The 12,142-nt window shown below is 32.5% G+C and overlaps 2 protein-coding genes across 2 annotated transcripts in view; one reads left to right on the forward strand and one right to left on the reverse strand.

Annotated features, from left to right (window-relative positions):
- LOC106105423 (FMRFamide-related peptides-like) overlaps nucleotides 1–1,089 on the reverse strand; it is a 14,366-nt gene extending 13,277 nt beyond the window's left edge. The window contains exon 1 of the mRNA XM_013285716.1: nucleotides 1,050–1,089. The gene's annotated coding sequence lies outside the window, so the exon portion shown is untranslated. The remainder of the gene's footprint in view (nucleotides 1–1,049) is intronic.
- Nucleotides 1,090–8,875: 7,786 nt separating this feature from the next.
- Nucleotides 8,876–12,141, forward strand: LOC106105333 (proteasome subunit alpha type-1; the record flags this gene model as incomplete). The annotated part of the gene is made up of 5 exons (XM_013285623.1): nucleotides 8,876–8,986; nucleotides 9,321–9,571; nucleotides 10,368–10,527; nucleotides 11,257–11,466; nucleotides 12,055–12,141. Coding segments are annotated over exons 1-5 (711 nt in total), but the record flags the coding sequence as incomplete, so codon positions are not given.
- Between the last annotated feature and the right edge of the window lies 1 nt (nucleotide 12,142).

The raw sequence follows: 12,142 nt of genomic DNA on the forward strand, positions 1-12,142 counted from the left end.
GGGCGTGCCGGCCCATTCATGCTAAGATGTTAAAGCGGGCACTACCACTGTCAAATAATAATTTATCTGTGAGTTTTTGATTTCACGGTGACGAAGTTGCGAGCATCCGTTAAATTTTTTCCCTTTTATAATATTAGTAAGCTACCTACAATAATGTATTTTGTTCGAATTAGCATTTACTTAAATGTTGTTGCTTGAGAAAGCACAAATATGCTTTCTCAAGAGCTTTTATTAGGATGTTAAAACTTTGAGTGTTCTGTTTCGAGTAATTCGGATTATAGTCCCTCTGATATATGTTATAAATTTAATTATAGGTCATAAAGTTTTCATAAGACATTCGAAGAATATTCCGATCTGAGTTAAACATTTTTATTGAAGTACTTAAGTGTAATAAAACTTGAATATACTTCGGAAACTGAGAATTTTAAAGTTCGTAGCATACTGATGAGTTAGAGCGTTTGTTGCTATAAAATTTAGAGTGTCTTATTTTTGCAGCCTGTTATGGATTATTAAATTAAAAAATAATAATGAAAGATATAGCCTATGTTACTCACAGATAAATTACCTTTCATATGGTGAAATAATTTTTGAAATCGGAGCAGTAGTTTGAGTTATTTCAATACATACAAAAATACAAATCTTTCCTCGTTATGATATTAGTGGAGATTGCAAGTTTATAAGATTATAAGTAATTATAGGAACTATCCGACTTCTATATTTAATACCTTATTTTTTTTAGTTAGTACACATGTTGGACTTACAGAGAACAGTTTTAAAATTTTAAATATTTGATATTGTCTTTACGTAAAATATCTGTATTTAAATTTTATTTTATCGATCATTAGCTATTTCTGAATATATAGCCTATGTTACTAACAGATAAAATACCTTTCTAACGGTGAAATAATTTTAATACATACAAAATTACAAATCTTACCTCTTTATATTATAAGTATCTATAGATTAACTTTTAAAAAATATCAAATAAATCGGTATTTAAGAAAATGTATTTTATAAATTTTGCTTATAAAATAATAAAATTAACTTACCCGTTACTTAATCGGAATTTTTCACAAAGCACGTTCCAAGTTGCGCGTTCCCGTAGAACCGTCTACGGCGTAGCGAGCGCACAACGGATTTGGTGTTCGTAGCGCTGTAGCACGGCGTTTTATGTGCGAACCATGGTGACGTCACTTGGCCGTCGACCAAAAACCATCGGACGTGGGATGGGAGTACTGTTACACGCATAAGTTATTGTAATCAAGCTATCTTAAGGGATGTTATAGACATCAAGTGAATATATTTCTTACTTAAATATACATAAGGGTCAAAACAAGAGAATGGATTTTAGATTGAGAACATTGTGTTAATTATTTCCATTAATATTGTTTTATGGTTACTAGTTGTTGCTCGCGACATCGCTCGCTTGTTACTCAAAAATAATGGCGCTTATTTGTGGTGTAAGAAGTTTTCAGTTATTTCCATACATACAAAAATAACAAAAATAAAAATATGTCCTCTTTATAATATTGGTACAGATATAGATAAATCAATAATTATTTTTACATAGCACTGTTTTTACAATCCTTTTGTACTTTAACGTGCGTTATTTCAAATTTAATAAACACAATTCAATCAAACTTTAAAATAGTATTTTTAAAAACAAACTGTCTCAGTCAATAAACACTTTTCTTGACAAGTGTACCTAAAAGTTTCGTCAAATACTTTAAGTATTGAAATAGAGGTGAAAGTGACCCAAACCATCAATAAGATGTGCGTAGGTGGAATAAATACTTATACATTCAAATTGTAATCAAACCTCGAGAAACATAAGTTCAACTACAGTTTTTATTGCATCGAGTACAGCAATCAAATTAAATTGTTACATGAACTTTAACGTAGAACCTGAAACTAAATTATTGCATTGTCTTTGATTCCTGAGCTTGGAGGTACACACACTACTCGAATTTTAGTTGTGCAACTAAACAGTTGAATGGACTGCGAAATAATAGACAATCGATAATCCCACCGCAATTGTATGATGGTTCTGTCAAATTTGTGCTCCGCTCTTCTAAGTTCTTGTTATTATCTTTTATCCAGATGCGGTTGCGACGACTGTATCCGTGATTCGACTGAGGATTCTTCAAGACTAAAAAGTTGAACTGGCTGCAAAACAATCGACAATCGCTACAGTTGTGCGATAGTTTAGTCATAGGTATGTGCCCTTTCTTACTTATAGATCAAATACAGGCCTTATAAAAGACTTCAACGAAACGAAAATTACATATTTCGTATGAAGTCAAATGAAGATAGTTAGGTACTAATGAATATTATTTGTCAGCATTTTTTTATAGTATAAGGTAGCAAACAAGAAACATTTGCATTTGCCTATCGTTGCCAGAGGAGAGGACGCACAGAAGAGTGATATTTCTACCCTATATTATTCGTGCGTTATCTTATAAATATATCAATTAATTTTGAATTATATACAGGTCCTTTGTCATTATAACCGGACCTTCTTGTAAGTACATTGAGCTCTAGCATAATCCGTATTAATGTTATAAAGAGAATTTGTATTTCTGTATGTATTAAAATAACTCAAAAACTACTGGACCGATTTAAAACATTATTGCACCATTAAAATACTACATTATCTGTTGCGTCTCACTGCAACACCGGCGGGGATGAGGAGCAAAGGTGCCCTTTCAGCCGTCGTCTGTCCCCCGCGCGCCCTCACACCGCATCGCCAGCAGTTGCGCTCCGTTCGACAGCGTGACCACACATACCTAATTACTTAAACTTGAACTGTAACTATTTATATTTAACAATATATCTTCGAACTGTAACCCTACTACTTATTTAAAAACCAGAATATACAGTCTCTTGCTTTACATTATCAATGAGTAACATAATCTATATTTTAAATTCCACGAGGACGAAGTTGTGAGTAACAGTTAGTACACTAAAATTACATAGTAATTGCTGGACGTTTCTTACCATCGGCGGGGACTCATATTACTACTTGATACTCTCGTAGACAATTTGTTCTGATTTATTAGACATTTATGTGAAACTAACAACTATGTGTCGTGTAAGATAGAGTTGAAGTAAATAATGTGGAATACTAGAGTATAATGATAAAGGAAAAGGTAACAATACGGAATCTCTCTCTCTCTCTCTTCCATTCCTATGTCCCCAAAGTGGGGCAGAGGGCGTCCACAGTACGCCGCCAGCTCGCTCTGTCTTGGGCTCTGCGAACTCTTTTTATGATTCAAGAAACGAACAATACGGAATAGTAAAAGATATTTTGTTTCTTATTAGCTTTCGCCCGCGAATCTGTCCGCGTGGAATTAAAAAACAAAAGTAAGTAGACTATGTGTTCTTCCATACTATCCTCTAAATCTATGCCAAATTTCATAGAGTACTGTTTAGCAGTTTAGGCTACAAACTCTAACAAATATCCATCCATTTAAGTCTTCGTATTTATAAGATTAGTAAGATGACTCTTTATTGAATTTAGATATAAATTTTCACTTATTATTCTATCTTGATACATCAAATTTTACAAAGTTTGACTAGTTGTTACAATACCCACATCTTACGTAGGCGTAATGTACTTCAACGCATAGCCTACGACAAATGGCAATGTGCCAATACAATACCTAATTACCTGTAAAATTCGCTACATTAGAGACGTTGCTTTATAAAAGAAATACGTCTTAAGAGGATTTGATTTTTATTGTGCAACTAAACTGTTAAATTGACTTCGAAACAATCGACAATCGCACAATAATTACGTGATATTTTAGTTAAATATACCCGCTTTATTACTATACAAAACCAATTTAAAAATACGCATACATTTGTACGTTTTCTAGGCATATGTTTTTGTATAAGGACAGGGCAGTGGAAACGCACAGTTAACGATTTTGCGAATGTAAACAAATGATGTTAGAATTGTAAAAATTATTTTAATTCAGATATTTTACATAACTTAACAAAAGTTGTAAAGTTCCTTTTACATGTATTTAAATAATATCTACTTACTAACATTATAAATGCGAAATCTAACAAGAAAACACATTTCGTATACATGATGTTTTAGCGTTACTTAAAATGTTTATTTTGCCTGTCTGTCCGAAGCCCACTATAGTTTCGCAAAATCTCCGAAACAGTTGGAACGATTATAATAGGACTTTTACTGGAAGCTGTTGAAAGTAACTTTGGATTTTATTATTTTATTTCGCATCGACGAAGCCGCGAGCAACTGCGAGTCGTGAATAATTATGTAAAATAGTTTTTGTATTTTCAAAAAGGAGCTTATGACGTTCGTTAAAACATAAATAAATAACTAGCAGAAGAATTATTTATGGTATAACTATGAGTTACTTAATTCATATCTGAAATTTTCGTTTAAAATGTTTGTATACAAGAATTTTAAAATGTAAATATTTGAATGTACTAACTTCTGTGTTTGCACATAATATTATTTACTATTTATATATCTGTTAATACTCAGATTCATTGTTATGTTATTTACTTATAAAAAGGAAAGATTTGTACTTTTGTTTGTAAAAAGTAAATTCAAAGACTACTCGACCGATTACAAGAATTCTTTCGTCGTTACAAAGATACATTATTATTGAATAGATTCATTACTGAATTTTTTAATTACACGCGGACGAAGTCGCGGGCATGAGCCAGTTTTTCATTACAAGATATAATAACATACATGTAATAAGCAAAATAATTTAGATATCTGTCGCGTTTCGGAGCAACAACCTAAGATTATAAGGTTTCAAGTTAAAATAAGTTACAAATTAAATGTGATGACGGAGCCTTTTGTATTAATATTCGGTATTCTAAATGATAAAATAAAACGCGTATAAATATACGGCTTCTAGCTAAAGAGATGTTTAAAACAAACAAAACAAAATATTCGTTATATTAAACATAATTTTTGAATATATTTTCTACGAAATTCAATAAAAGTTCCATCTTTTGTGATTCCTTTGTCATACAACAACACGTTCTGAAATTAATTATCATATAATTTCATGTTATATCCAAAAATTTATTATTCTAAAATAATCTGCAAAGAAACACACAAAATACTTTTAGCCTCAAGTGAGATCCCAATTAAGATTATAGTAGGCAAAGGATTTTGGAATATCATCGAACGTACAACATAAGAGAGTATTGTCACTCAATCGGATTATTCCCAACTGTCACCCCGCTCTGTCCCCATATGAGACTAAAAAGTTCACCCGTCTCACCTTTTAGTCCCACTATCACCAATAAGGTGACAGATGGAACCGTTATGCAATAAAATAAATACCAACTGAACCCTCGTCGCAAAAGGTGAGACGGATGAAACTTTTTATTCTCATCTGTCTTCACGTGTGGACAGAGCGGGGTGACGGTTGAATAATCCGCTCAATCAGGCATTCCCACTATACTTAGAACTTAGGTGACTTAAAATTATGGATAAAAAGAAAAAAAAAAACTAGGTTAAAATTCGTAGTTTTTTACAGTATTGTATTCAATAATTTAATTTCATTGCGTTTTGTGTTAAAAAAATAAACCATTAGTAATCTTACTTCTTACTAATATTAAAAATGCGAACGTTTAGATGGATGGATGTTTGTTAGAGTTTATAGCCTGAACGGCGGAACAGATCTGGATGAAATTTGGCATAGATGTATAGAATAGTCTGGAAGAACACAAAGGATACTTACATTTGTTTTTTTTTAATCCCCGTGGACGGAGTCCTGGGCGAAAGCTAGTAAAAAAATAAAAAAACTGTTGTTATTGTTATTTTTTCTATGAATGTCGTGTAAAAAGTATCGCATAACCGTTGTGCGATTGTCGATTGTTTCGCAGCAAATTCAACTGTTTAGGTGCACAACTAAAAATTGAGTAGTGCACCTCTATAAAATCTCATAGGAATCAAAACAGTTGTGCGACAGTTTAGTCAAAGTTGTTGGCGAGCATATAACAGATTTTTTTATAGTATAAATAGTGTAAAGAGGGGGTTCAGATATAACAGCTGATAGAGATGTATGTAAGAACAGTACACACTGCAGATTTCAATATAAAGGGCAGATGACATTGTTTCTGCGGTACAAACCCCAACATATGATTCAAACATAATTCTCAATAGAGATATAAATAAACAGTCAAGCAAATCCGTAACCATTCAGTTAGTGCTACGTGAGACTCAGACGTGCGACGTGTCGCATTGTCATTGCGGCTTTGTCCGCTCGTGTGGACATGTCTTAGGATTTGAACAGTATTGTACCGACAACGTCCAACCATGAAGATGTTGTCTGAATGTTAATACATATCTATTAAGAGTAGGATTACACTGTGTTGACAGTTGTACAGTCGTTCATTGTTCCTTGAAGTCAGTTTATTAAAGGACTAGATATTACTCGCGCCTTCGTCCGCGTGGAATTAAAAAATAGTTATAAAATACATACCCTTGTGCATGATAGTTTGCTATAGCCTATGTTACTCACTGATAGCTGACTGGTAGTTTTAATAGTGAATTTGATAGTGAGAGAATTTTTGAAATAGGCGCAGTAGTTTTTGAGTTATTTCAATACATACAAAAATACAAATCTTTGCTCTCTATAATAGTATAGATAAAAAGTAACTTTACGAACGCACACTACACTTAACAAGTAATAGTTTAGTTTTATAAAAAAAAATTTAATCCACACTAATCAGGACTTGGTTTTACTCTTTATATCATTTGATGAGAGTTACTTTTGCTAGAAAAATAAAGTTGCAGCAGAAACCAAATCAAGTTATTTTTTTTTATTGCAATTCCCTCTGAAATATAAAACAATAAGCAGTATTGAAGTAATTTTGAATGCAAATGTTACTGGAAACTGGAAACATTTTGTTACGTTTCTATAGTTTTCAATTCCATTTTATATTATTTTCAGATTGAACTGCATTAGGACAAGAATTGCGAGTGCCGACCAAATATATCGCCTCGCAAGAGATAGTCAAATTTGGAGAACTGATCGCCAACTTTCCCTAGTCGGATAGGCACCTTAAGAAAAAGAAGAAAGAATAGTTTGAATTAGGTGACTAAAGGAGAGTGTCATCGTCAGTCTTCATCTTCCACAAAGGACACATGCCTTTCCTAGTCGTTTATTTTGACATCAAAACGACGTTTTGAAAAAAAATATACTATTAGAAATATGTTCTTACTAGCTTTCGCCCACGACGCCTTTCGCGTAGACAAAAGAAAGCCTATATGTTCTTAAAGACTAACCTCTTCATCTCTACCGAATATCATCGAGATCCGTTAAGCCGATTAAGCTACAAACTCTAACAAACATCCATCCAAAAATTCGCATTTATAATATTAGTAAGATTAGCATATATTAACAAGATTTATATATTTCTTGTTTGTATTAGCTTGTCTGTTACTAACATCAAATATGATTGTCCTTATTTGTTATGATGAGAAATCCTGGCCACCATCCAGAATTGTTAATTTTGTTGACATACTAATCCGACATATTAATATATAAGATTCCAACGTCATGATGTTGGTCTGCAATAAATTCCGAAACTACTCAACTATATTAAAATATATAGTTTTGTAGATATTTTCGATAGTGGCATTTTGTTGATTTTTAACAAAACACTCTCGTGCCAAAGTTATATAACGCGATGAATTTAAATACAATTTAAAGTTTTACAGCCTTACAAATAAACAAGATATAAAGTTAATCTTAGGTATAAAATTAGTATTAATATTTGCTTATACTCAGTTTATTTCTAAGTTAAACTTTATGCCGCGTTTATTTGTAAGACTGTTAGATAACACCCATTGTCTAAATCATGCATTAAAACCTTTTCTTATATGTCTTTTTTCACATAGAATAAAAAAGTTATCGATATTTCAAACGATCACAGTGATCGGAAGTGAAATTGAAATTTTAAAAGTAGTTTAAAACAAATTCAAAACTTGTTCGTTAGTTTTGATTGAAGTTAGATTAATTAGCCGCTAGCTTTCTGTTTCTTTCTTTTGTTTTTCTTGTTAAATGTATAATACGTTCCCTTTTAAAAATAGAACACAATACAAAATAACCAATTTAAAAAACGGCATTTATAAACAGATGATCTTTACATTTAGAGCTGGGTGTACACCATTGACAAAACTATCGCACAACTGTTGTGTGATTGTCGATTGTTTCACAATCCGTTACACTGTTTAGTTGCAGAATTAAAAATCGAGTAGTGGCCTACCTCCATATAAGCTCATCTTGTGCTCAATTGTGAAATAATTTAATCAAAGGAGTTCGCGTTTTTAAGGTTACGTTCGTAAATTACACCCTTGTTTCGCAATGTCAATAACTTACGTGGGCGTTTCCCACATGTTATTCTATGAAATGCCGACATCGCGTCACAAATATGAAATTCGATACCTTCCTTGACATTGTTGTTGACCAGTAAGGAAAATACTTCACAGGAAAAGTTCTGGTTGTTATTGTATAGGGAAAATCCAGTGTAAAAGTAAGAAAATTTATAGTTTATTTTTTATTGACATATTCTTTGATTACAGACTTATGGGAAGAGATATGTGCCGTACAAGCGGGTTCGGGTCCCACGACACACACAACCCACCATTGAACTACAAATGGACCGGAACGCATTACATTGTAAGCTTGGGGAATATGGTACTGGGTACTCAGTAATATGGACACTTATACTAAAACTAGCTACTAATTTTACTTTACTATTGCTTAACAATATATACTAAATTGTTAATTTTAAAACAATAGTGATTTAAAAAAATTACGGTTATATTTCTTTCCGAACATAACAAAGTAACTGGCAACACTGATTCTCTGTCTCACTCTCACCCTGTCATTTTGACATTTTCAAAGTCATTGTGGCTTCGCGTCTTATATTTGTGGTTAACTTCTATTTTCGCAAATTCAATTTTATTACTCTAAAAATGGTACGTATTCTTATCATTAGGTAAATTAAGATATTTTTGACTACTTCTGAACACCTATTTGTATAAAAGTTGACGAATGAATGACCTGCTGTTTTGATGCCGGGTGACTTGTCAGTTTTTGTTTTACGAAAAATCCAAAGAAGAATCTATAAGTACCATTAATTTTTTTTTTAAAATAATGTTTTGTAATTAGTTTAACGAAATTTTGGGATTTAATAATGTATTTAACTATTGACGTATAAGATGGTATCTACTTTGCTTTGTCATACAAAAGTATACTGCATCTTTCTTTCTGTAATGGATGAATTTTTAAACTGCTTCCTGTTTTTTCCAGTTCCGCAATCAGTACGACAGTGACGTCACAGTATGGAGCCCGCAAGGTCGTCTCCATCAAGTGGAATACGCTATGGAGGCAGTGAAACTTGGCTCAGCTACAGTTGGACTGAAGAATAAACAGTTTGCAGTACTTATAGCATTAAAACGAGCTGTGAGTGAACTGTCTGCGTACCAGAAGAAGATTATACCAATTGATGATCATATTGGTATTTCCATTTCTGGTTTAACCGCTGATGCTCGTATGCTGAGGTAAATATACTGTTATAAATGAAACACTGGTTACTTTTAAAAATAATTTTAGTACAAGTGGGAAAATTAAGAATAAAATATGGCAGTATACAACCGGGCAGAGTAATAACACAAACACAGCAATGACTCACACGGGCAGAGTAACGACATTGTTGTCTCTAAAAACTTGGGCGAAGTGGACCAGACTGAGTAGGATTCTACCTTTTATGCCCGCACCTATTCGGTGTTGTCATCTAAATGCAGTGCTGACAGCTTTCACACAGTGTTGCCATTCCAAGGTGTTTTCAACTAACAATACAACAATTTGTATAACTTCTTTATAATTCTTATAAATTATTGAGTGAAAACAGTAACTTTAGGATACACAAAAACATTCCTATGAAATGTATTTATTTTCTGTAAAGATCTTGATGTACATGGTATCAAAACTATGTAAACAATTGTGTATGAAATCCAAATTTGTAAGACAATAAGAACCAAAATAGAACTAAAATCTACAGTTCTAACTACTTCCATGGTTATTCAATCAATATCTATACTAATGTTATGAAGAGAAAAGATTAATATTTTTGTATGTATTAAATAACTTGAAAAGTACTGGGCGATTTTAAAAATTATTTTACCATGAGAAAGATAATTTATCTGTGAGTAAGATGCGATTGGAAGCAACAGGTAGTAACTAATATTAATGAAGTTATTTCAATAAAATACAAAATACAGGTTTACAAGTCTACAAGAGATATAAATTTGTTGTCAATATATAAGAGTATAACTATCTATTCGTATTTCATTACAGTCGTTTCATGAGGACAGAATGCCTCAATCATCGGTATTCTCATGATGCACAAATGCCAGTTGGGCGTCTCATCTCACTGGTAGGGAACAAAATGCAGATTTGCACTCAGAGATATGACAAGCGGCCACTCGGTGTGGGTTTACTGGTAGCTGGATATGATGTAAGTGGCTTTGGAGTAATATTTTGGTTGTATCATTGATTAAAAAGAAAAAATGACAATTTTTAAAGTATCGAAAATTAGATTATTACCAAAAAGAGCATGCTGTTAACAATGTTTTTATATGGATAAAAATGATATACATAAAACTTTATGGGAAAAAATAATTTAAATAAATTTAAAAACTTTAAAATGCTTGTCTTGTAAAAAAGGTACATTTTGAATACTGGCATTTTACTATTTAACCGACGATATATTTGTTTAATGTGCCTTTCTAGAGATCTTAAAGTCAAGACATCAATAAATGGTTTAATTTTAAAATACCCTTTTGTGCTTAATGTTGAAATGTTATTGATAAATCTCATTTTTAAAATAACTTGCAATTTACTTGGTTTATTTAAGACATTTTTTTTAATACTGTTATGTTACAATGATTTCATTTAATTCCCATATAGGTGTAAAACCTTGTAAACATTTGCAATGTTTAAATTGGTACTTTATTATATTAGTACTAGCTTTCGCCCGCGACTCCGTCCGCGGAGAATTAAAAAAAAACAAAAGTAGGTAACCTATGGTTCTTCCAGACTATCCTCTACATCTTTACCAAATTTCATCGAAATCCGTTCAGCCGTTGAGGCTACAAACTCTAACAAGCATCCATCCATCCAAACTTTCGCACTTATAATATTAGTATGATATATATTTGTTACAATGCTCTGAAAATAATTCCAGGATCAAGGACCGCATATCTACCAGACTTGTCCTTCAGCAAACTTCTTTGACTGCCGTGCTATGGCTATCGGAGCTCGGTCACAGTCGGCCAGAACTTACTTAGAGAAGCATCTTAATACATTCATGGACTGCGATCTCCAAGAACTTGTGGCTCACGGATTGAGAGCATTGAGGGATACTCTGCCTAATGAAGTAGAACTAAATACTAAGGTAAATTAATTTCTTGTTGATTTATAAACTTTTGATTTTAAATTTCGTTGTTGAAGTTCTGATACCACAGATATCAAAAATAGCAACATTTCAGGAGCGAAAAAAACTGCATATTTTTTTAGAAACTATATAGTTATATTTTATGTAGAACTAGCTGTTCCAGTGCGGCTTCATCCGCATGAAATGTGAAAATTCAAATGCATAAATGACAATTGCTTCCTTGATGTTGGCAGCAACTTATGGTCTCTTTCCCACATTAGGGTTTTTATCCAAAATATTTACCCCTAAGTTTAATGACGTGAAAACATATAGCCTAAAGTGTGACGCAAGTGTAGGGCTTTTAATTAATAAAGAAATTATTCAAAATTATGCTGTAATTGCTGAGATCTTAGTCAACAAAGAAGTGAGTGTTTACGCTTTATTATAATAGTATAGCTTATGCATATATTCGATATGTAATTGATTCTTGTATGTCTTAAGTTCTAAGTTATATTGTAAGTTTAAAATTTTCTTTCAATGACATAAGTGTTGAAATGCTTAGTTTGCCCGAGTAAAGTTTCTTCATCATGGATTTAATTTGTTTTCCAGAATGTGTCTATAGCTGTAGTGGGGCCTAAGACCCCGTTGCGTGTGAGTGACGAGGCCGCGTTAAGCCGCTACTTGTCGCTGGTGGAGG

Source organism: Papilio polytes, unplaced genomic scaffold (assembly GCF_000836215.1).
Source record: "Papilio polytes unplaced genomic scaffold, Ppol_1.0 DF822845.1, whole genome shotgun sequence".
NCBI lineage: Eukaryota > Metazoa > Arthropoda > Insecta > Lepidoptera > Papilionidae > Papilio > Papilio polytes.